At 37.3% G+C, this 23,448-nt stretch overlaps 3 protein-coding genes across 7 annotated transcripts; 1 reads left to right on the forward strand and 2 right to left on the reverse strand.

The window, feature by feature from the left end:
* Nucleotides 1-55: 55 nt before the first annotated feature.
* Nucleotides 56-10,783, forward strand: LOC105268790 (serine/arginine repetitive matrix protein 1). 3 transcript variants are annotated; one of them, XM_011308617.1, is made up of 8 exons: nt 56-518; nt 2,422-2,536; nt 2,814-2,991; nt 3,194-3,524; nt 3,604-3,907; nt 4,588-4,863; nt 5,858-7,596; nt 7,705-10,783. In XM_011308617.1, exons 2-8 carry the CDS (start codon nt 2,447-2,449, stop codon nt 7,859-7,861), a joined length of 3,075 nt encoding a protein of 1,024 aa, XP_011306919.1. In that variant the 5' UTR covers nt 56-518; nt 2,422-2,446; the 3' UTR covers nt 7,862-10,783. The 3 variants fall into 3 exon arrangements, with proteins under 3 accessions (XP_011306919.1, XP_011306921.1, XP_011306920.1); XM_011308619.1 differs by having other exon boundaries at nt 7,683-7,796; XM_011308618.1 differs by lacking the exon at nt 56-518 and having other exon boundaries at nt 2,452-2,536; nt 2,647-2,991.
* Nucleotides 10,784-11,089: 306 nt separating this feature from the next.
* On the reverse strand, nt 11,090-13,497 carry LOC105268791 (uncharacterized). The gene is made up of 4 exons (XM_011308620.1): nt 13,375-13,497; nt 12,871-13,013; nt 12,637-12,733; nt 11,090-11,525 (listed from the first exon to the last, which is right to left on the reverse strand). The coding sequence occupies exons 2-4, from the start codon at nt 13,011-13,013 to the stop codon at nt 11,298-11,300; spliced, it is 468 nt and encodes a 155-aa protein (XP_011306922.1). The 5' UTR covers nt 13,375-13,497; the 3' UTR covers nt 11,090-11,297.
* Nucleotides 13,498-13,826: 329 nt separating this feature from the next.
* On the reverse strand, nt 13,827-19,295 carry LOC105268792 (uncharacterized). Of its 3 annotated transcripts, XM_011308621.1 has the most exons (7): nt 19,189-19,295; nt 17,798-17,999; nt 17,063-17,305; nt 16,013-16,099; nt 15,217-15,348; nt 14,900-15,051; nt 13,827-14,751 (listed from the first exon to the last, which is right to left on the reverse strand). In XM_011308621.1, the coding sequence occupies exons 2-7, from the start codon at nt 17,996-17,998 to the stop codon at nt 14,625-14,627; spliced, it is 942 nt and encodes a 313-aa protein (XP_011306923.1). In that variant the 5' UTR covers nt 17,999; nt 19,189-19,295; the 3' UTR covers nt 13,827-14,624. The 3 variants fall into 3 exon arrangements, with proteins under 3 accessions (XP_011306923.1, XP_011306926.1, XP_011306924.1); XM_011308624.1 differs by lacking the exon at nt 16,013-16,099; XM_011308622.1 differs by lacking the exon at nt 16,013-16,099 and having other exon boundaries at nt 15,217-15,351.
* Between the last annotated feature and the right edge of the window lie 4,153 nt (nt 19,296-23,448).

The raw sequence follows: 23,448 nt of genomic DNA on the forward strand, positions 1-23,448 counted from the left end.
GGTGGGTGGGTAATAGGTGTTTATTAAACGCGGCCAGTAACACCAGCATTGAGCCCTGAAGAGCGTGCGAATGGAACGAAAGAGGCATTGGAACTCGCTGCGATCCTCTCGAGAGAGTGTCACCCCTTTCACCCTAGACTCATTTCACTCGAAACCACTCAAGATGTGATGTGACAGGGTGAGTTGAGGTGGAGGGCTCGTATCCCATCCCCGAGAGGACCAAAAACCAGGATAAATCATCATCGTATTCTCCAACGACTGGAGTATCGCTCAAAAATCGCTCACAAATCGCTAACAATTCACTGACAATTCCCTAAAAATCGCTGACACCCTCGACCGGGCCCTCTCAAGCTCCACTCAGCAGGAAAAAGCCCAGAGGTGCCTGAATTTTTAACAGTGAGATTGACAGAATTAACGAGGGTGAGTGGTTTGTGTTTGGTGGCACACGGTAGGCAGACATGGAATAGTCGATCGATTTGCCAGAGTGTGTGCGCGCCCTGGAGGGACGCAAAGCCTGGGTGAGTCTCTCCAACAATTTATTATCATATTTTCAACAATTGTTCGCTTGAGCACTCATTATCTGTCTCTGTCTGCTGCACAAGCTTTAACAAGATAGGGATAGATTAGAGCCCTTTTCCTTGCACCTGTTTGGCACTTGGAGAACGAGTGGGCAAGCGCAAACACCACGATGATGTCGCGTGAACGGCATCAACCCTCCTGGCAGTCACGTTTCCTCAGGCGTATTAGCGAATGGGGTAGCTCAAAAGTGGTGGGGGATTTATTGCACGAGTCGTGTCAATTACTATACGTTATTCAGAGATATTCAGCAAGTTCGACTTGGATGGAATGGAACAGAGGAAATTAGGCTCAATCAAAATTGGGAAACGTTAACTGTGACGGGATCGATGTGTCATGGTTGACTGACCTCGTTTGCACTTCGGTCAGGTCATGACGATCGACGTCACTGTGACGGGATTCAGGTCGACTGCGAAGGCTATTCAATATTTTCCGGTTTTTATCCCCATTCTTTCTGCAACGATCGATTCGCATGTCTTATCTCGGGCATCCACAACTCCTTTCATCTTTAGTTCTGTCTTTTTTTAAATTTATTTTTCTCCAGTTGGGGGAATGATTCGTGGATTTAATTCCATGACTTGGGGATTATTTGTTGGACATATCGGGTTCAATGCACCTCAAGTGAGCACATACATGGTGCGGTAATATGCTGATACGTGGGATTTACACTCTCGACGAATGGGGTTTTAAACCCATAGTCCGCTGCTGTGGCTTGGCTTGTATGTACACAAATAGCCATGTGTATATACTAGTTTGTATCTAAGAATAGGGTGAGGCTTATTAGCGGGGAGGCCTTTGTAAACTCACACGGGTAAAATACAAGCGTTCGTGCTGTTTTTACATTTCTCGGTGTTTGACATTCAACACGTTTGGAGGATTTGAGAAACGCCACGTGAGCAATTAAATTTTTTTCCTAATCGGTATTGGGTGATTTTTTTCGTATTCGATGGGGTTGGTATTCTAAAATAGAATAGATTTCACTGATTAATTTAAAATAGAATAGATTTTACAGGTGATTTGTCTGGTTTGCATCATGAGAGCTGGGACGTAAGTGTCGTCTTATCGAAAACGTCAGGATTATATCGAGTTATCACAAAGATGTCCTGTGATAAATGACAGCGATTACTCGTTAACGCGTACGGTAGGTAATCCCGTTGCTAGGCCGATCTCGAGGAGAATGGATTGAGCTGTTATGAAATGAATATAAAAGTATTTTTCACAGTTTTTCATCCATCCAATTTTTCGCTACCCCGCGGTATTTCCGGACTGAAGTGTCACGCCCTTCCAAGATTAAAAGATTGACGGTTTTAAAAAGGATTTTTAAAGGGATAAATTCCGGATTTCTTATGGTGGAAAAAACGTAATTATTAAAACATTGAAATTGACGTAGAGAAATAAATCCCCAGTCTCGTAATCCTGAATTTCCCCCGGGGATTCGGGTGACAGGACTGATGAGGTAAAGGGTATGAATTCAGAAATGTCTTTGACACATTGACATACGCGATTCGCATTATTCCGTTGACGACGAAAGCCCTCTGGCTCTTTGTGCTCACTTTGCACTGGAGAGTGACTTTTACAGGCAGTTTGTCATACGCAGCACTCTCAATGTCTTTTCGCAATAAAATGTCCACTAAAAATGCAACAAGCGTAAAAAGGAGAAGATATTCCTGCACATTTTGCATTGCACTCTCGAGACGTTAATGGAGATGCCCTTGGCTTTTAAATGATCTAATTCGCTTGTTGAAGCTGTCAAGAGGCATCCGCAGTTGAGCTTCTGCACGGAACAAATGTAGCGAATCGATTGAACTTTCTCTCTTTTTTTATAATTTTTCTTTTTTTTTTTAGATTTAAATAGAGTTAATATTGGAGAATGGCGTCAGGATTGCCGAGCGGTCATCAAAAGAAGCTTGGACCAGCGCCGATAGCATCTTTCGAGGATCTATCCGACGAAGTGGAAAACGTGAGTTTATGAGACGAACAAAAACACAAAAAAATCGACTCAGCGCTCTTCCCTGTATCAACGTTGTGGCAAAATAGATGTTTAACTGGATTTATTGAATGCACTAACAGAAATCCCGTGGTCTACATGCGAATTGTCAACATCGGGGATTAATTCAGAGCATAACAAAAATAGATAGACAATACTAGAACAAAAAAAAAAGCAAAAATCGATAAAGTGACTGTTGAGAGGTACATTTGTGCATTGAGGAAAAATGACTGTTTGAATTGTAATGCAGGGAGAATCGACGGCACGAATGCCGGGGATCGTGGAGGTGACCACCCCCGTTACACCTGGGAGTTCACTTAAGACACCTAGTACACCGAGGATTGACATCAGTCGGGCTAGCAGCTCTTCTCATCATGAGGACAGCAACAATTCGAGAGAGTCGTCACCTGAGAGGGAGTTACTCGCAGGTATCCCTATTTATCATTTTGATTTTTTATTTAGACATACCCAATCCTAATTCCAATTCCAATTCCAATTCCAATTGCAATTCCAATTCCAATTGCAATTATATTTTCAAGGCGATATCCTTAAGTATGATCTGTCCTCTTTTAGCCAAAATTCATAGTTTTTGACGAGTCTTTAAAACATATATTTAATTTATAAATTCAGGGGCTGATCCTCCCACTGGATGTAAGCTAACCCTGGGTTACAAAGAGGACGTGCAAGATCTGCGCTCCTCAACGGAAGAGCTCGACCTCCAAGATCCAGTTCACGCTCAAGACCTGAAGAGAGACGCGAAAAGAGCACGCCGAAGAAAAGAGGATGGAACCCAATCGGAATGTGGTGGTAGTTTAAAACAGGAAAGAGAGAGAAAAGACAGCAATTGCTCGGAGATAATTCTCCTGAACATAAGTGGTAGAACTTCACGATTGTCTTCCGTCGGTAGCCAAGGGTCTGGAGTCTCTGGTAAACTCTCAGTCGTTTCAGCCACGTCTTCCAGGTAATAACAATAGATAAATATGTACCCATTGAAAAACGATTGTCCCCTCCTGAGTGATACAATCAATGGTTGATGTAAGGTCGCCGAGTCCGCACAAGTGTCTGCTGGAGACGTCATTTTGTGGCAGCAAGCCAACATTGGCAGACAATCTTATTGAACCCTCCAAGCCAGAGACCGATGACCTGGAGAAGATTCTATTGAAACGCGAGGCTGACACGACAAAGGCACTTATTCCCGAGACCATAAAGGTGCCAATGGTCGGTGGTAATCTAAAGCCAGACCCACTGGACAAACCACGGAGGCGTGGACGAGAAGAGAGAAAGGAAATTTTTAAACGTGAAGTTGAAATAACTAAGAAAGTCCTGGAGAAGGTCAACATCGAGGTATAAATTCAACAAACTAGAACTTCAATTATTGCATTTATTTATAGATTAAAATAGAGTTGATTATCTGAGAGAGAGAAAGAGAAAAAAAAGTGTAGGAATAATCGATCTTGGCCTGGATTTAATCGTCACAGAGGAGATGAGTAGAATGTCGTATTGTTGAGTGGTACAATTCTTAGAAGACAAGTCCATAGATTAGCATATCAATAGTATTTTGTTGGTGACTGGATATTTATCGGAAATGATTTAGTTAAGGGGCATGTGACGAGTTCACGTTGATATAAATTAACAGAGTAAAAGTACAATTAATCTAAATTATCTTTGGTTTTGTAAATCACATTGGTATCTTCCATTTGTAGATGTGAGGGCGAATCCTTTCGACTACATTAGAACCCGAGGTTTGTAGAACCACAAAAGAAAAAAAAAACAAAAAAACAGGACAAAAGACAAAAACATTGATACGTGACTTCGTTTTGTACGTTATTGCATCTGACTGTTCTGCTCATGAATTTTTATTTCCCTGAATAGTTAATCAGGCACGTCATATCGTTCCCACTCCATCTCATCGTCCCCGTTACTCCCTCAGAATTCCTGTGTTAATTTTACACCTGTTGATACTCGAGTTCTCCACGTCACTTGAGGGAGAATCCAATTACTACCGATAAATTGACATTTCCCAGGTGCCAATAATAAGGAAGCCACCGCCCCATAAGGATCCTGATGAGCAATCCATTAGGTCCTGTCAGGAGGTACAGAAGCCTGCGACCCTAGATTTGAACGATAAACGGAAGAAAGTTCAGAATTTTAAGGATGTCGTGCAGACAACACCGAGTATTGGGAGTTTATCGGGGAGTCCCAAATTACCGAGGCATCAAAAAGTCAGGGAATTGGAAGGCTCGAGAACACCTAGTCCGTCATCAGTATCACGAAAGAGTAGTTTTGCTTCATTATTCAAGGTAAGGTGAATAAATTTAGAGTATTTTACGGAACTCTAATATTCTTGTTGAACTTGGGAAATTATCACCTAGGTAGCGATCGAAAAATATCATTTTTTAAAGTCCTAAGTCCTTGTCTCTCGGACTATTTATGAATTATTCTACTCTTGAGTACTAGATGATATTCGAATTTCGAAGTATTTATATTAATACTTACGAATTTTCGTATCGTAAGTCCTGGAGGGATTTACAGACTTTGATTTTTCTATCACAATTTCAATAGTACTTGGTACTTTGGTACTTAAAAAAATTACAAGCAGTGAATATTTACATATATACACTGTGAAAGTATAAAAAACATAGGATTCATTATTCCGAGATTTAATTGTTCTGTTTAAAAAATTAAAAATCAATATAAAATTTTTAGATACAGTCGAATCCCGTTATAGTCGCACCTCTCCTTGATTCATTTTTTCGCGTACCTTTCAGTTCACCGATTCTACTCCCTCCGGACTCTAAAATACAAACAAACTATTGTTTCGTTCAGTGAGGAATTGAATTTCATGGAAAATAAAGCCGAAAAATAAATTTCTTTCGTATTCGAATTTTCTATGAAAAAATTCAGTTCGCAGCGGGTATATAGTCCGATTATCCGAATTCGCTTCCCCTCCAGTCCCAAAATATTAAAGTACGATTACAAATTTGGAAGTTCAATATTCCATAATTTTTTAATCCTAAGAACAGAAAACGACTTGAAACTCGTAAATTTTCCAAGTGCCCGATTCCCCGGGATTTAATATTCGAACAAGTTTCAAGTACTAAGTCAAGGCTTTCGATTTATGTTTAAAGAAGTAAAAAGTTAACAGAGGAAATTAATATTTTTATTGGGCCAAATGTAATTTGAATAATGAATGAATTATCTTTAAATTTTCCAACGAATTTAAGAGTTTGTATTCCAGTTTCTAGGAACATCTGAAGAATACCTCATGAATCTTAAAACCAATTCCATTCACAGAGTAGAGCAGACGGCAGCGTCTTGAGCCCAGAGTCACCCACCCCAACCACAAAACCACGTCGCAGTATAACATCAAAAATAAGAGACACAACAGAAAGTTTACGAAGTCGTTCGAAATCGAGGGAACGAGTCTCAGTGGACAAGGGTTCAACGCAAAAAAACAAAAACGTATTCACATCGACATTGAGTTTATTCAAAAAACGAGAACGAAAGAAAAGTACAGACGACTTGGCAACTCCAGAGCACGACGCAGCATCTGGCAACACATCCCTAGATAGTATTGGACACGTGGAGTTTCGTTTCGAGGGAGACAGGCCCGGGAGAAACGAGGACTCAATCTTCATCAGCCTCCACGCAGACTCCAGGAACTACGAAGAAGCTCTCCCATCCGAGAGTGTCTCGATCCCCTTGGAGACGCCGACAAAACTACTGGACGAATACGATAACGAACCTAGAACAGGTAGTATCATAACAGAAGCATCGATCGAGCATCGTGCATCAGTGACGAGGATAAGAACAGAAGCGAGAATCGAGTCATCAGTGACGAGAGAAGACTCCCAAAGTCCCCTGCCCCAGAGTGCATCAAAGGACTCTGAAATATCGAAAACCTCCTCAAGAGATTCCAGAGCAAGTATTCAAACGGCAAAGCACATCGATGTACAGTCAAGACCAGCATCCAGTCATGAGCCAAAACCACCGGAGGATGTGAGAATCCCATCAAGTTCCTCTCGAGACTCGATCGAGCCACGAAAACCAGATATTCCAAAACCAAAACGAAAGAGTAAAGAGGTGAAGGAACTCGCCCAACCCATAGAGAAACCAGAGAGAACTCATCAGCTTGCTCAGCCTCCGAGAGAGCCAAAGAACCTAGAAGAGCCCTCACGACTCGAAGAGACTCTAAAGCCACTCGAAAGCCTGGTGAAAACTCCAAGTGTCGTCTCTGATTTGGATCACAACAGCTCTGAATCCGAACGAGACTCTGAGATCGATTTCATCAGGAACAAGGCTGCCAAACCGGTTGAAGAGTTGCCAGACGAGAGAAAAGGATTATTCAATGAAGAGAGCTTCGAGGAGGACCTCCCCTACGTGCCAACGACCCTGCCTCTAGAGAAAAGTGTTGCTGTACCAATGCTCCCCGTGAAACAACGTCTCCAAGAAGTGAAAACGATACCAATAGAGCGGCCAAGATCCACAACACCAATAAATCCAACTCTCCTCGATGAATTTGTCCTGCAAACAGCTCACGACGAGAAGAGAACTGATAGAATGAAGATATCATTACCCAGGGAAGACAGTTTCAAGCTCAAAAGCCCGAGAAAACACGTGACAAATACATTCAGTGAATTTGCTGGAAGAGTGGCACCTGATTCGAAACGAAGTGGAAAAACACCGAGTCCACCACCACCACTGCCTCCACGAGCCTCTGCCCCTCGTCCCAGCAACTGGATAAACTTCGAGGAGATACCCGAGAGGCGAAAAGCTCCCAAGCGAATCCAGACAATTCCCCGTGCTGAGGATGAGGCCAAAGGTTACAGTTATGTACAACCCGAGGAGTGCAGGTGTGAGTGTCACGAGGAATCGAGAAGAGCTTCCACGAGGGATCCAACAGCTGGTTCAAGTGCACCAGCTCCATCTGTCACTAGGACATCGTCGTGCAGCAGCAGTAATGGCGAGCGCAATTGCAATGGTGAAAATTGTAATGTACCAAGCAGCTCTGGTGATCGTGCCAGTATCGTCAGGTAAACCCACACTTGTACGATACTCTTCATTTTTATTCGGGTGGGACACCTCAGCTGTACACCATGATAACTCTGATGATTGGTAGAAGTCTCTTTCTTTACTTCCAGTGACAGCTCCTTGGAGTGCAGCTTGAGTATAGAGGAGACAGCTGGTACACAGGCACTACTTGGTACTGGAAAGCCATTCTCCATGGATCTTGATGTTGGCTCTAACAGATCGAGTATCATATCCCAGGAGGAGACTGACGACACCCCTCAGCCATAATCAATAGTGTTTTTATTTAATTCGAGTTTGTTCACATCATTGAGTACTATTGAGTACTATTGAGTACTTTGAGTGCTTTGAGTGCTTTCAGTTTGTTGTGCTCGTTGTCAGTGAAGCTGTGACAGTTTTTTGTGAAATGGTTCTCCTGGACAAGTGTGACACGGGCTGGAGACTTTGTGAACATTTAGTGTAACGAGTTTGACCTACATTAGTTATTGGGTTAGTAGAGTGAGAAAAAAAAATGAATTAAAGGACAAAAGTTTGGATGGGAGAATTGGGTCGACGTGGCTGGTAGCAACTGCAACGATTTAAACTCGATGAATGGCTACATCAGGAGGGAATCGATAGTGGTCGTTGGTTTTGCTTGGAAATTGTACACTCGGCTAATTTCGTAAGGGAGCTTATTTTTTCTCGGTTTAATTGTAGAGCACTGAATACATTTAATCGATTATTTGAAGCTTTTGGGGGGAGTTGGAACGGGAGATAATTGAGGAGTGAGCATGCTCGTGAATTTTAATTCATCATTCAACTAGCTGGTCTAAAATTGTTATTCATCGTAAAAAAACGGAGACCATCACTTTGAAATTAAGATTAATCTAAGCACGCGTACTGCGTCGAGCCTTTAGCAGGTCCAAATGGAATTTTTCTTGAAAGATATTGAGTATATGAAGTGAATACATAACAGTTGGTATTTAAGACTGCGATTACAATGCGATAGGGTCATCGACGCGAATTATAGAAGGAAAAATCAAATTAATGGTGAAATAACCTGAAATATTCTGGTAATAGAGTTACATCCTCTCGGTACTTCAATCATCACTACGATTATTCGTTACATCGCTCTCTCTCTGCTCAAGAAAATTTCTGGATTATTTTCCCTCGACTTTGATGAGATGAAAATTTAAAAAATCCTAGTCCATCCCTCGTTACCTCCTAGGCGTATTTTCTATTATGAGAGGACTCTATTGTGTTCAATCATACGGTTAAAGAGAAATATTTCGAGTGTGTGACTGCGTGAGGATTTTGCCATTTCGTGTGATCACGCGGTTTTAGAATTAAACGATATTCCCCCAATTACGATGAAATTATAATGAGAGAATTGCGCGCATTATACCGCTATTGATCCCATGACAATCACACGGCAATTGATCACAGAAAATATTACCACATTACGATTATATCACGCTATCAAATAGACGCATCTTCACACCAGATCTAAATGATAATTAAAATCCAGGAATAGATAATAGAAAAAAATTATCTTTCCCTTTATTTATAATTTGACATTTGATGTATTGAACGGAATAATCAACGACATAGTTTAAAAAAAGTATATGAATAATGGTGGGAAACTAAACGAAGACTGCAATTCAGAAATAGATAATCCAGAATAATAAAACTCTTCCCTGAAATGCCACTATATTATTCGCCATTATCGACCCGTGATCAAAATAACCCGTAATAAAAGATTTCGTGACAAATTACCCATGTGATCCATTATTTGGAAATCAATGGTCCTTGTGATGAAATTTGTGATCATTTGTCTTGTGATATCAATTCTCCGGGGAAATGGAATGAGGAGATGAATGTGGTAATCGCTACATTAGTATTTTTCTCCCAGTGAATTAAGCGTTGTATTAAATAGAGTGAAATTTATCTAGCTCTTTCTGGCCTTGTCACGCGGAGAAAACTCTCTTAGAGCTTGCGAGGTTTCATGAAATGCCAAGTTATCTCCTTGTATAATTTCCCTGAAGAAATGCAAGACGACAAATCCTCGGTGTCAACATGGGGATGAAAATTCTGTTGACAAATGGGATATGTCCTGGTGGAATAAAAGTCTTTTCACCTGCCTGTGGTTTCTCAAAATACGATGCTACACCGAGTATCAGACTTGTTGAACATTTTTAAATCGTACCTGTCGTCTTGCGACTTATCCCACAGTCCTGTTCGTTGTAACGAGCCAAAGGAATGGGAATAACAGAGTGGAAGCGTTAGATTATCTTGAAGAATTAAAAACCAGTCGACAGACTCGAAAGACATCCTAGTTAGTTCCACATTAGTGGATCATGTAATAAATTGAATGCTGTTTCATTGATTTACCCTTTTTTTTAGAATTTTGGTGTCTAGACAAGAAAGTGAAAGATTCAAAAAAAAACTATTATATATAAAATTTTAAAGAATATACCGATATATTATATGAATACCAATGCCTCAGGCTGTCGAATGCGCCTCGTTATGAAATAATTCTTGAAAGGAAATGAATACTGTAAACGTGAAAACGGGAGATAGACAAAACACTCACTCTGATCCTTGTTGAACGTTATTTTATATAAACCAATGTGAACACACTTTTTTTATCCTGTTTGATATCATTTTTTTTTTGTATTTTTTACTATCATTTGCTCTTTGCATTCCCTCAGGAATTTAAAAGAACGAGAATTTTCTCGCTGAACTCAAGTCTCTGATTCGTGCGTGTGAGCTCACGATGAAAATCGAATATTTATCGATTGAACAATCTATTGAGAAGTACGAATAAAATTTATTCAATTGACGGAGCTCATACCGATATGTTTACCGATTATTTTCAATAATTAAGATTATGAAAAACGGATGAAAAATATCTAAATGTTTCTAATGTTATGTAAATAAGACTCGGTTTATTAAAACCAAAGAATGAAGAGAGAATGATCACAGAAACAAGAACAAAGAACAGTGGAAATGATTGGTGAGAGAAATTTGTCGTGTGATGAAGAGAATTTTGGTTTCATTCGAACATCACATTCGAGAGACAAAAAAAATAAAATGTTTATGTGTTTTGAAATTTTCTCGTTCGCATCATTACTTTTTCCCCATCTCGTGAAATTAATGAATAAATTATTCAAGGCGGAACTGAACTTTTTTTTTAAGTAAATTTTATCATGAATTATCGATTGATTCGCAGCTGAGGAAAATAAACGATTTTTATATTTTCTCGCCATTGAAGATTTTATGATCATTCACAGAGTGAATACATTTGAAATCATCTGGTAACTGATAAAATAAGCGATAACAATGTTATATATGCAAAGATATTATTTATCTGATAATTTTACCTATATATTTTTCCACGCTCATTTATCTCTACTGAAATTACCACAATAAAACTACAAATAATAAATGATCATCCGTTAAATAATAGATGTTTCATTTATTTAAATAATTTTTCAATAAAATAATAAATATTCCTTACTTATTGGATGATCCGTTAAATAATAGATGTTTTATTTATTTTAATAATTTTTCAATAAAATAATAAATATTCCTTACTTATTGGACGATCATGTATTTATAAATGTTTTGATATAAAAAATGGAAAAGAGAAAATGGATAAGTGAATAAATGAATAAATAATTTATCGAGTTCATTCCGTGGAACTCTGAAACTCTGGGGATGAGGATTATCGGGAACATGGGGGATGAGGATCGAACCCAAAGGTGTCTCCTTTCTCGGTCTCCTGAGGGGGTGGTTCATCCCCATATTCGTCGAAATCTCGGGCTTCCCTCGAAATCCTCGGCTTTGGGGTAATACCTTCTTCTCTGGCGGTGAGATCACTGCCTACGTCTCGTAAAAATATTGTAGCCGCGGTTGTTGTTACTACAGTTGCGTTGTTGTCATTAATAGATTGCTGCAATATCAGAGAGTACAAATAAATAATAATATCAATATTATTCTCCCACGGGATTTGCGTTAATGTATCAATCACACGAGATTTCAACAAATTTTCAATATTATCCGCATACGTATGCCAATTTTTACTTAATATATAATTATTATTATTATTATCATTATATTGATATATTCTTGCATTAATAATAAGCAGGATTATTAATAATGATATTATTAATATATAATCATGTATTATTTAACGGATGATCATTTATTATTTGTAGTTTTAGTGATTAATTTGAATAGAAATAATTAATAATTATAATAACTATTATTATTATTGCTTTTATTTTTATTATTATCATTGCCACGATTTTAGTACTGCAGAATACATATCAAAATGGCGACGAAAAAATGGAGTACTTGTTCAATCGTTTCAACAAATTTTCAATATTATCCGCATACGTATGCCAATTTTTACTTAATATATAATAATTATTATTATTATCATTATATTGATATATTCTTGCATTAATAATAAGCAGGATTATTAATAATGATATTATTAATATATAATCATGTATTATTTAACGGATGATCATTTATTATTTGTAGTTTTAGTGATTAATTTGAATAGAAATAATTACTAATTATAATAACTATTATTATTATTGCTTTTATTTTTATTATTATCATTGCCACGATTTTAGTACTGCAGAATACATATCAAAATGGCGGCAAAAAAATGGAGTACTTGTTCAATCGTTTTAGGATGCCATTTTTTTTACGTGTGCCCTCATCAGATTATTACCGCAAAACGCGCCCCAAATGCGAGTGTAAATTAACAAATGTATAAATATATTATTTATTTAACAATATTACGTATTAATAAGAGACCTCAACGAGTGCTGTTTTTCGTAGCTAACGCGTTAAACAGAATTTTAAATGAAACTTGGAATAGATTATTATTAACAAATATGCTGATTTTACCCTTTTTTTTTAATTATGGCATTTCGACATTTTAGTTCTGCGGTCCCCTTGAAAATTTTCGAGATATCTATGCACCGGGGAGTGATCCAAGGACTCATCGTGAAAAATAAATCAGTGATAATTGGATTTGTGATTTTTACCTGCATGACATTGAGAAGAAACAGGAATGCCAGGAGTGTCAATGCACTCAAGGCTGCACTTCCACCTCCTCCTTTGCCGCCACCCTTTTTGTAATGCCTGGAGGCGTAATTAGTTAATTGATGATCCATTGAGTGAAATAAAAAAAACAACTGGTAATTGAAACGGTACAGAGATTATGTGAGAACGAAAGAAATTAATTGAGAGTGATTAGTTTTCTTTAGTGGATAACTCACCCATGTCCATGGGCCTTGTGGTCCCAAGAGCTTCCATGTCCTCCACGACCTACGTACCCACCATGCCACCGTTCAACTGGAGTGTACTGAGGTTTTCCAAAATTACCAAAACCTCCCCAATTCAGCAGAGCCTTCAATGTCATCTAGACCCCGTACAAAAAATTCAGAAACGATTGCAGTTCCACTCACAAAACAATTATCTTATAAATATGCAAGAATGGACTGTAATTACTCAACATTTGAGGATATAATCCTGATTTTTTAACATTTTTCCTTTGAAAAATCGGAATGATAATTAAATAAGAAGACAATTGGTCCCGATCTTTTTGTCAACTTTTTACAATTTTCCGTACTGTGAAATAATCCGTGATTTAACAAAAACAATTCTTCAAGAATAATAATTCGTGATGATTAAAATGATGAAACATTTTAGAATCTGCGAATTATTTCGCGAACTATTTACAAAAGGTACTTGGATAATCTTTGAAAATAAAGAGAACGAACCTCGGTATTTCCTGATATTATTCCTGAATCACCGAAGGACTCATCCACCAGGAAAATTGACAAGTGAAATGCGGAAAGTCTGAATATTTCGTAATTCTTCCCCAAGTACGAGGACTTTCCCAGGAGACGACTGGTAGTGAACTGGCAGTTTCATCATCCCAAAAACAATGTGTCACTGTTTCTTCACACGAAGAGGTATTTATCTATGGCTTGTTGAACACTCGAGGGCCGTGAATTTTCACAGGCACTTGCTCCAGTAAAATGAATCCATGTCCTTTGTGTTCTATTAAATATATAGCACGTCATGCGTAAGAAAAAGAGGACGATATCGCGTGAAATAAGAATTCGCGGTTCGCCATCCTCATTTTCATTTCCACAGAGTTCCTCCATCAATTACGTTAATTACAGCCTCATATTGGGAGGAAGAAGAATACCGACATAATCAGCAACAATTTTTATTCAATTATTTATTAAAATAAGTGGATACAGTCATACTACACGAACATACAACTTACTACTAAAGTATTCACGTGTGTCCTAACAAAAAAAAAATTTGCGATACTGTGAAATAAATATATACAGAAATAATAAAATTTAGGGTGTGTGAAGCGGAAACGTCCTGAGATGGCTAACGTATGAAATAAATAGCTGGGAGGGCATGACAAATCCTCAGAGTGTCAAAACTACTGTTTTAATGATGATTTTTTTCCATCTTTCCACTCGAGGGTGACAATTCTCTCTGCACCGATCCACATTTGAAGCCATCAGTTCTAAGCTCGTCTTCCTCCCATAAAAATTATCCTCCGAGTTCATACAAAAAACTAGCTACAGATTAATTAATACCACGCGAATCGGTGTCGAGACAAAATTAACGCTTCCAGATGTTTCAATGGAGTTGTAAAAAATTACGACAATTTTCTCATTCTGTCTCATGCACTCGCGCAATCATTTCACAGTAATAAATATAAATAAATATCGAATAGTTTATCGATTGGTCGAGGCTGAGTTGAACTAGTTAAACAGTTGCATTGAAATCCAACCAAGCCTCGAGAGTTTCTCAGTCTACGTCCATGTGAAATCCTTGAATTTTTCATCTTCTTGATCGATTAATTTGAATTTCGATTTGACGACCGATTATTCTTATTACAACTTCTCTTTAGGCAACGATAAGTTCGAATAAATATTTCTCTGCATCGTGGATGAGATTAATTTCGATATTCCTCGTGAAGTAGTGATAGGGCTCGTGATGCTCAAACTGCGTTACAATTTACGAAGAGAGTTCTGCAGTTTTCACCGCTGCGTCCTCGACGTGCAGCATCATACAGAGCCTCCAGGTGGACTCCACCCTGGCCTTGAAGGTACCAGCTGGCTGCGTATCTGAATTGAATAAACGAAAGAGAATTAATCCCCATAACTCAATCTCCAGTTTACGAAATCAGAAAATTCCGGGTTTATCTCATGATTCTGAACTCGAGTTTAAACATTTCTTGAGTTGTTAGAGCCTTTTTTTTTAATTGAGACTTACGATCCTAATTGACAGAAGAGTAAGGACGTTTTCGGGCTATCAGCTGCACACTCAGCACTGGCTTCACAGATGATACGTTCTGCACATCCACGTTGTTCATCATCCTCGTTCTTTCCACCATTGCTATATGCTTTCATCGATCGCATATATCCCTAAACAATCCACAAATTTTTCCAATTTATCAATAAAACTATGATTTTTCATCATATGCGTAACTCATAATGAATTCTCCAATTAATAATAATTAATTTTATCAGATTTACTGCCAATTTCTTCAGAAATTCTATATGAAACATGAAATAGAATGGTTTAATTACCTTGAGCATAATTATGGAAGCAACACCTGCCTCAGACACTGAATCGCGTTTTCCAAGAGAACGTGCGTTGAATGAGCGATGGGAGAAGGATGTCTTCAGGGCTTCCAACAGGTTCATGACAAGGTTGATGAACTTCTCGAGGGGTAAAGAAAAGTTGAATGTAACATTCACTAAGAGTACTTATAATCTAAGCAATAAATACACTGAGAAAAAAATTTAGTAACTGAAAAAAAAATTGTTTTGACACTAGGAAATCAAGTTAATGAATAGTCGCAAACACAGATGTGATTGCAACTGTTAAATATTGAATTAAATAAATTTGTTTACAACAACTAATTGAAATCTCGGAGTTCAATTCAATGAAAAAGATTATAAAAAATTTTTTAACTTCTCACTAGTCACAAAAAATAAATAGAATAGTAATAAATAATTCGGTTTTGAACAATTATTAATAATTATTAATAAAATTTCGGTCTCGATATTATGTAACTATAATTTATTTGTTATCATTCGGTATTTTGCAAGAGATAGTGAATTGACGCGAATCTATCAAAAGATTAAATTAATCAAATAACCACATAAACAAAATGTCTGATTGATTTACATCTAATTAAATAAAAATATCCGTTTTTAGCCGTAAACAAATTGGTTTACAACATTTTACTGAATTGTTCTCTCATTATAGATACGAGGATTGAGACAATATAGAGTACTTTTTACAAAAAACATTGAAATAGTTGAAAAATCAATTCTGCAAGCACAATGATAGTGTGAGGGAAACAGGATTATTACTAACCTCAGAAGCTTGTTTAGCCATTGTCGATACTTGGTCGGGATTTCTTCCCTGTCCCAGGAATGCCCCTAGCACCATGGTCAATACTTCCTAAACAACCCACACCAGGTGTTCTTTCTCATTCAATATATTTACAAATTTCATTCATTACCACCCAACCCGATGCAACTCACAATCTATCCACGAATTTTCCATTCCACCGATTTTTCTCCATTCTATAATAATTGCTAAGTTGCTTTCCGACTGATAATCATCTTTCTAGCTTACTGGAGGAAATAATATACAAGGGTATGAGGCGAGTCGTGTAGGGAAAGTTGCGACGGGTCGGCGTGACAGTTATAAACAATTAAAAAAAAAGATTTTCCTTCGGTAGTGGAAATTCATCTGTGATAGGAGCAAGCGATCGTGTGAGAGTAGTCTCGTCTTGTCACTGTGCAATATAGTATTTACATAAAACGAAAGCTCAATAAAAAACTAAAAGTGCAGTCTAGGTTCTATTGAAGATTGCATTATACAATTTTTACTTTTAGAGAAAAAATGACCTCACACTACAAAAATAATGTCTTGAGCTAAGAAAGTATGAGATTTAAAAACACTAGATCGAATTCGTTGCATGAAGTAATCCGAAACATTGAAATTACATTCCTGAAATTGTGAAGAATTCAAGGAATGAGGGGATGACGGATTTTTTTCAACTCTATGATTGAGAACAAGTGAAATTCCAGAAGAATTTTGTGAGAATTTTCCCTTGCATGGATTATTTGTATTCTTTTCGATATGAAAACCTCTAATTAATGATTTAATTAATCTGAGCTTTTCGGATATCTAATTTTAAAAAATTTGACTCACAAAATTAAATCCATTTTTTAATTAATGAAATATCCGAAAGATAATAATTTTGGCTCTATAAATTAGTTTTGTGACATTAAAAGTCGTATTTTTCTCTGAGTTAATGATTAGGACAGTTTTTCACGACCAGAAATTTGCGATGGAATAACTGAAGTTTTCAATTTGTAATCGTGACTTGTAATTGCTGGAAGGAGATTCTCTTACCTGCATGGGACTGCTCTGGGCATTATCGACTTTGTCGACGCCATCGGGCCCCTGGGGACCCCCAAGGATAACAGTGATAACCCGTAGACCCATGGCCAATAGATTAGACCATGGGCTGGTTGGTGCACCTCCGTCATCGATATCATTCTTGCTCGGGCTGGTGATCCCTGCAGTTGGACCGAGAAGCATCTGCATCAGCATACCCAGCATATTCGACCATGAAAAACTAGTTACTCCACCCTCCTGGAACGAAAGCCCTCATTAATCGTGGACCGAGACAAATTTTTGTGTTGGAAAACGAATTACAGCACGGCGAGAAATATTCAATAAAAATTATTATCAAATCAGTTAATTATTTTTTTACAATTCTCTAGCTATTCTCTCTAGCTAGTCATTCTAAATTTTTCAAATTTCATTGAATTTTCCGTGAAACTTGAAAGTTAATATATTTTTTACTCCTAAATCGAATTCAGTCACGAAGTCGGAAAGATTCCCCAGTCTAGTTATCCAGAGATATCTCTGAATCTAATAAAGACAGCAAAATTTTCCTTAAGATCTCTTTTACAGAAAGGGATGAGAGCTACAGAAAAGGTATTCACAAAAATTTCGTTATCTCCCCTCAATTCGGAGATATTCCTAGAGAATTTACTAATTATCTAAATCGTCTCGTTATCTTTGCAATTGAATTCAATAACATTTACTGGAAAATTCCTGGAGAATTGTTTAAAGGTTTACCTGAATTGAATTGGATCCAATATCGTCGATGTCATCAAGCCCAACTTTCTTCATGACATTGGGCTTCTCCGCGAATTTTCTTTCCTCCCTCACCTGGGGCGAGTGCTCTTCAGGGTTGTAAACCGGATGCTGGGGCAATGATGCAGCTTGCCCAATTGCAAGAGCAACCAAACACAGTGCTACAAATTTATTGTATTCCATTCTGCAACAAAAATAGTTAAACTCATCAATAATTAGCCTATAATTAACCAACTTGACCTTGAAAGAATTAATCCACGAATATGAAATGAGACATCAGTCTCACGTCATAAACTTTCTCCTTTTTTAATCTCCCCTGTGAGAGCAAACGCGTCAGTTGATTACTCATGTTCATGAAAACGAAAAAGTTGGAATGAGTGAAAATGGCCTAGTTGACTAAGTACTTTTAAACGATGACAGTAGCTTTTCTTTTTCTCTTTCTACACATCCTAAAAAATCAACTCGTTCATTCCCAACTCCTCTCGATTGGATCCAATTATTTTTCACCTGTCATAGAGGAATTCAGGTCAAGTGACGTGAAGGACCACCAGATAAAAATTCCTGAGATATTTAATAGAACTGTTTGACCGAGTCGATACGACCGGGTGAGTTCCACCTAGAATCATTCACTCGTGTTGGAAAACCTTGACCATGAAAGTGGGTCACTGTGGTTAAGGCCACGAAGTCGGTAATTCCACCACTGATGGTCTTGTTAGCCCACTTCCTATCGAGGGTACATTGAACTCGAATCTTTACCGTTACTCAAAAAGGGGGTCGTGACCCCCTTAAACCCTCTCCCTATTGATTTTTTTCACCCGATTTTCTTGTTATTGGAATTGTTTATTCATGGAGCTAGTGAGAAATCGCTATTTCTCGGTGAGGAAGTGGCTGACTAACGTGACTCTTGAAAAACGGTATTCTCGTCGATGGAAAAATATGTCGACTAGTTTCTAACTGTATACTAACACTTGGACAAACTCCGTCTACCTGTTTTGCAGGTTTTAGGGAGACACTTCTTGTCAAAATCGATGCTACCTGAGTGGTAATCCTAATGACCGTTTTCGAAAAATTCCAAAGTTCAAATTTCGGGGAAAATTCAACTCGATCAACAGAGAAAATCATCTAACTAACTAACGAATTAATTAGTAATTGATTAAAAGTTATTTCGTGTTCAGGCATTGATGTCTCCACAGTCTGCACAAAGAACTCACTTTTCTCAATTATTAAGTTGAGTAAGTCTGATTTTATTTAATACAATAATTGAATAATTGATCTCAATGACGGATCGTTGATTCGTTATTGATTATGAAATTAAATTGGACACACGTGGCATTCCGAATAAATAATATGTATGATTTAACTTTCGTACTCACTTTGTTAAGTGCAGGTAGATTTCCGTGACACTGACTCTGAGTTCTGAAGATGTTATTCGGTGAGGGGTCTTCTATATAGCCTGCAAGGAACCCTCTGCGTGGGGGTAAACCGTACGACCAATGATTGAATTGCTTTGGTAGTGTTTTCAGTGGAGCTGACCAATCCTCTCACCCAACTGGGGGTTACCATCGTGGGACCCCCCGGGTACCACTTAATACATTCTTCTTTTTCAATTTGATTTTGCAATCCCAACGGTTTTATATTTTTTCGTCACTCATTTTCCCCTACATTTCAAGGAGCTTCACTTGCAGATGTAATGAAAGTAGAGTAATCACATTGTCATTGCACTCATCTCCACTTAAAAATACCAATAAATGATTCAGTACACGGATACAATTGTTTACTCAATAATCAAATAAATAAATAATTTTCATTGCTGCTTCAACCCATCAGGAAATTTTTCCCAAATTTCCATATTTTTTGGTAGTTAGTTCAATGAGTTTGTTCGTTTATTATTCATCAATTTATGGTAACAATTGGTATTTTATTTTCGCAGGCAATAATATTTATAATTATTAGATTACATTTTACGATGTCAATTGAATAATGCACTCCATTATTTAATTGCAATCAAGATATTACGGATGAATAAACTGAATAACTTCACTTAGTTGGCGGGAATTTTTTAATTTGCTTGCGCTATGTAAAATTGTTTCACGGAACTAATTTTTTTTTTTGCTTAATGGAACGCGTGGCTGTTGGAAAAATCCCGTTGCGCCTTGGATCATTGATCAATAGAGCCATAAATTCATTTCACAAGTTATTGAAGTCATTGATAAGCTGCCTCACTTTTTTTAATATTAGTCCCCATTTTTCACGGACTACATATTTCCTGGGGATAATTTGGGCTTCACGTGGATTGAGGTACAACAAAAGCCCACATGTGCATGGAATTAAATAAATTCACCTCGATGTCAGTTGTCTATGAAAAATAAATAACAATTGCTTGGCATCTTTGAGGCAGTGTGGCTCACCGTTAACTTGGCTGTCACCTTAATTTAAGTTTAATGATCGCGATGGGGAACAAATTGCAGTGGAGCTACCTCGTTATTTCCATGTACATCCGTCTTAAGGCTATCTAAATACTTTTTTTTTTCGTTGAAATCATTTTTTTTTTCTTTCATTTTGCCCAACATCAGGCGCTACCACTCAATCCCGGTTTAATGCTGAGTTTCCGGTCATTTTACATTTTTGTGTAATTATTTTAATTTTTTGGTTTAATTCGCCAGTTAACTCTTCATTTTAGCGCTTTGCGTACACGGTTAAAATTTTATTTTATTTTATTTTATTGAAATTTCGGTCGCAATGTCATAAATTTTTAATAATGCGAAATTCATTTTTTTTATTTGAAAAAATGGGTTTTTCGTAGTAAACAATTACAGTTTTTAATGAAAACTGGAATTTTCGGACTTCTTGTTATAATTGAATATTTAGTTACATTTTGAATATTAAATATTAAATAAATTAAGAATTGTCTGAATTTACAATATTTTCTAAGTTTTTGTGGGGTGTGTGGATGTGAAAATAGAAAATTATTTAAATATTCATGAGATTTTAATTTTTCTTATCCGATATTTCACGTGTGATTTTCTACGAGTGTCTCATTAACAAATGAATGAAAAATAATTGTTCCAATGTTATAAAACATTGGAAAAAAACAATTAATTAATACATCACAACTGTCGTCCTTAAATAATTACTAAATAATCAATCAGACTCTGAAAAATATTTTCGCACAGTTACCGATCTCTACGATTGTACCAGATATTTCTGCGATTAAAAAAGATACATAAAAATTCCAACATTTTCAATTGTTATTAATAACAAGAAACTTAATAATTAATTAATAATTGCATGTCGCGAGATGTTATAAAAACTTTTCGTGACTTAGCTGACAGTTTTGATTCCCGCAATTAAAAAGGTAATTTCTGGTAATTTCCATCTTGAACGAGAGAAGGTGTGATAGTATAAAACAATAAATTAGTTGATGCAATAATTAAACCAATTACCATCACCAGTGTTGACCGACATCTGTTCATTATTTTCCCCCCCACAATGGATAACTGGGTCTACCCTATTATAATAGATGAGGGAAATTGTCCTCAAGGTCAGTTTAGCCGAGAAAAACTGAGTGTTTGTTGACTGAGAAAAGCCTCAGCCCATCATCTCTCCTCGCTTTACTTTCTTTTCCACCATCGCGTGTAAACAACAATGCCACAAGTATGGCATTCAGGACGTGCTGCAAACTTTCTTAGGATTATTCTCGAATATTCTCGAACCTCCTAGGTTAAAACCAACAGGAAAGAATGATACAGAAGAACCTGAAGAATTGCCCATGAAAAGTCGACCTTGAGTTGATTTCTGAAGGGCGACGACAACCAGACATTTTCATCTCTTCGTCTCCTTATAAAGGAATTTTCAAAGAGTTATTGCCGATATCTTCTCATTTTTTGAGTTTTTTACAAATTTCTGAGGAATCGTTGGTAAAAATGACAGGAAAAAATAAACCGTTTAAACTTTTGCAAAAAATCATAAACCTATGGAAATTTGTGAGTCGTTGAATAATAAAATAAAATCGAGAAACGGTATATTTCTGAATGCCAATCTAATCCGCGGTTTCTCCGGAATTTACGCGGAAATTTGATTGGATAAAATATTCTCGTTATTTTCAATTGGATTAAATGGAAAACAGTGAAGTACTTGATTTGTTAATTACAAGATTACAAATGCATTTTCTATTCTAAATTAATCTCAATGAATAAACTCATCTCGTATGTTAAATTTAAAGAGAGAAAGGAGATTACTTTTATTTTTGTCTAATTATAAAAAATGACAAGCATAATCAAAAATTTTATAATCTTTTTCCTTATCAACAAGTTTTTCCGCATCACACGACGCAATCCTGCGTAATTCTCCATCCCCATAAATCTGGGGAACGCAGCGATTTTTATCATCTCCACCATAAAAACTCGACCGGAAATACGTAATCATTCCGTTGGCACCAGTAATTTTCCCTTAGCTTCCAGGATAAATCAAGTACTCCTTCCGCGTCACCCTACGGCCCATGAAATTTCGCGGAGATTGTTCACAAAAAGCGCTTTTCATTTTTCGCGGCAAATTTCCCCGAGAAAACTCACAGGATGCGAAATTACCGCGGTAATTATTCTCCAGTTTCTTTTTTCGACAATTTTTTCTGATAAAATTATCCCGAACGGTCCCCACTACATGAAATCCCAAGCCCCACCTGCTGCATGCACTCAATTTATTAAAATATCTCCATCACCAAGTTACCAAACATTACGATCCCGTATAACCGATCATTAAAGTGCCAATGCACCAGGTATGCGGATTTAACTTAACGGGACATCTTCTCGTTTTCATAGTTTCAACTCAGCAATTATTATCTACAAGCTGAATCATTATCCATGTATTTAAGCGGAATGTTGAATAGCGCCTGACGCCATAAGAAAGAATATTTGAACACCCGAAGATCATTGTGCCATTAAATCGTGAATAACCGGTTGAAAAAGGTAAACAAAAAGGGATTTAAAAAAATAACACAAGCATGGATCCAGCTAATCACGTAATTGTTGAGTTGGAGTTGCAAAGCAAAACGCCTAGCTTGCAAAACTTCTTGCTGAAGCCATTGTTGGGGATTGAGGTGCAATATTTTTTTGCAACAACCTCATCATCATCGGTGATCAAGACGTTAGCACAATGGCGAATACCAGGAGTTTGTTTCCATTGGACTCCACCCTTGGATGCAATGCTCTCTCCATCATCCACTTAATGACAACTTCCTCTGGGATTTAGTGTCGTCCAGGCTTGTCAAGGGTGAAAGAACTGCGATTCATCATAACTGTTCCACTAGCGGGATGCCTCTGGTTTTCTTATTAACAGCATCCTGCTAATCGTTTGAAATACTCTCTTATCCTTGTTCATCAGGAGGGAATGCACAAGTGGAGTAGAATGTCAATAATCTTGGCTCACACGCTTCCACTGTTCTACCGATTTTAAAAATACATTTTTTTTCATCTTGGTCTGCTAAGGTGAATTGATGCAGTGGAGAATCAATCTACACGTGTTGTAACGGTAACAGGCAATCGGTGTTTATATTTACTTGTGTTGTAATGTCTGATGTATGGTACTGCTGACGACCTGATTACCCCAGGGCTGGTGCACTCTGTGACTTCTGCATT

The sequence above is a fragment of the Fopius arisanus genome, unplaced genomic scaffold (genome assembly GCF_000806365.1).
Source record: "Fopius arisanus strain USDA-PBARC FA_bdor unplaced genomic scaffold, ASM80636v1 scaffold00061, whole genome shotgun sequence".
Classification (NCBI taxonomy): Eukaryota; Metazoa; Arthropoda; class Insecta; order Hymenoptera; family Braconidae; genus Fopius; species Fopius arisanus.

What these genes read in the sequence shown, in the direction of transcription:
- LOC105268790 (XM_011308617.1), top strand. Translation starts at nt 2,447, where the DNA reads ATGGCGTCAGGATTGCCGAGCGGTCATCAAAAGAAGCTTGGACCAGCG. An exon ending in TGAGAGGGAGTTACTCGCAG is followed by an intron (nt 2,992 to 3,193) that starts GTATCCCTATTT and finishes TTATAAATTCAG; the next exon opens with GGGCTGATCCTCCCACTGGA. An exon ending in GATCGTGCCAGTATCGTCAG is followed by an intron (nt 7,597 to 7,704) that starts GTAAACCCACAC and finishes CTTTACTTCCAG; the next exon opens with TGACAGCTCCTTGGAGTGCA.
- LOC105268791 (XM_011308620.1), bottom strand. Translation starts at nt 13,013, where the DNA reads ATGACATTGAAGGCTCTGCTGAATTGGGGAGGTTTTGGTAATTTTGGA. An exon ending in CACAAGGCCCATGGACATGG is followed by an intron (nt 12,734 to 12,870) that starts GTGAGTTATCCA and finishes TTACGCCTCCAG; the next exon opens with GCATTACAAAAAGGGTGGCG. An exon ending in TTCTTCTCAATGTCATGCAG is followed by an intron (nt 11,526 to 12,636) that starts GTAAAAATCACA and finishes CTGATATTGCAG; the next exon opens with CAATCTATTAATGACAACAA.
- LOC105268792 (XM_011308621.1), bottom strand. Translation starts at nt 17,998, where the DNA reads ATGGAATACAATAAATTTGTAGCACTGTGTTTGGTTGCTCTTGCAATT. An exon ending in TGGCTAAACAAGCTTCTGAG is followed by an intron (nt 15,349 to 16,012) that starts GTTAGTAATAAT and finishes CCCCTCGAGAAG; the next exon opens with TTCATCAACCTTGTCATGAA. An exon ending in CTCTTCTGTCAATTAGGATC is followed by an intron (nt 14,752 to 14,899) that starts GTAAGTCTCAAT and finishes TATTCAATTCAG; the next exon opens with ATACGCAGCCAGCTGGTACC.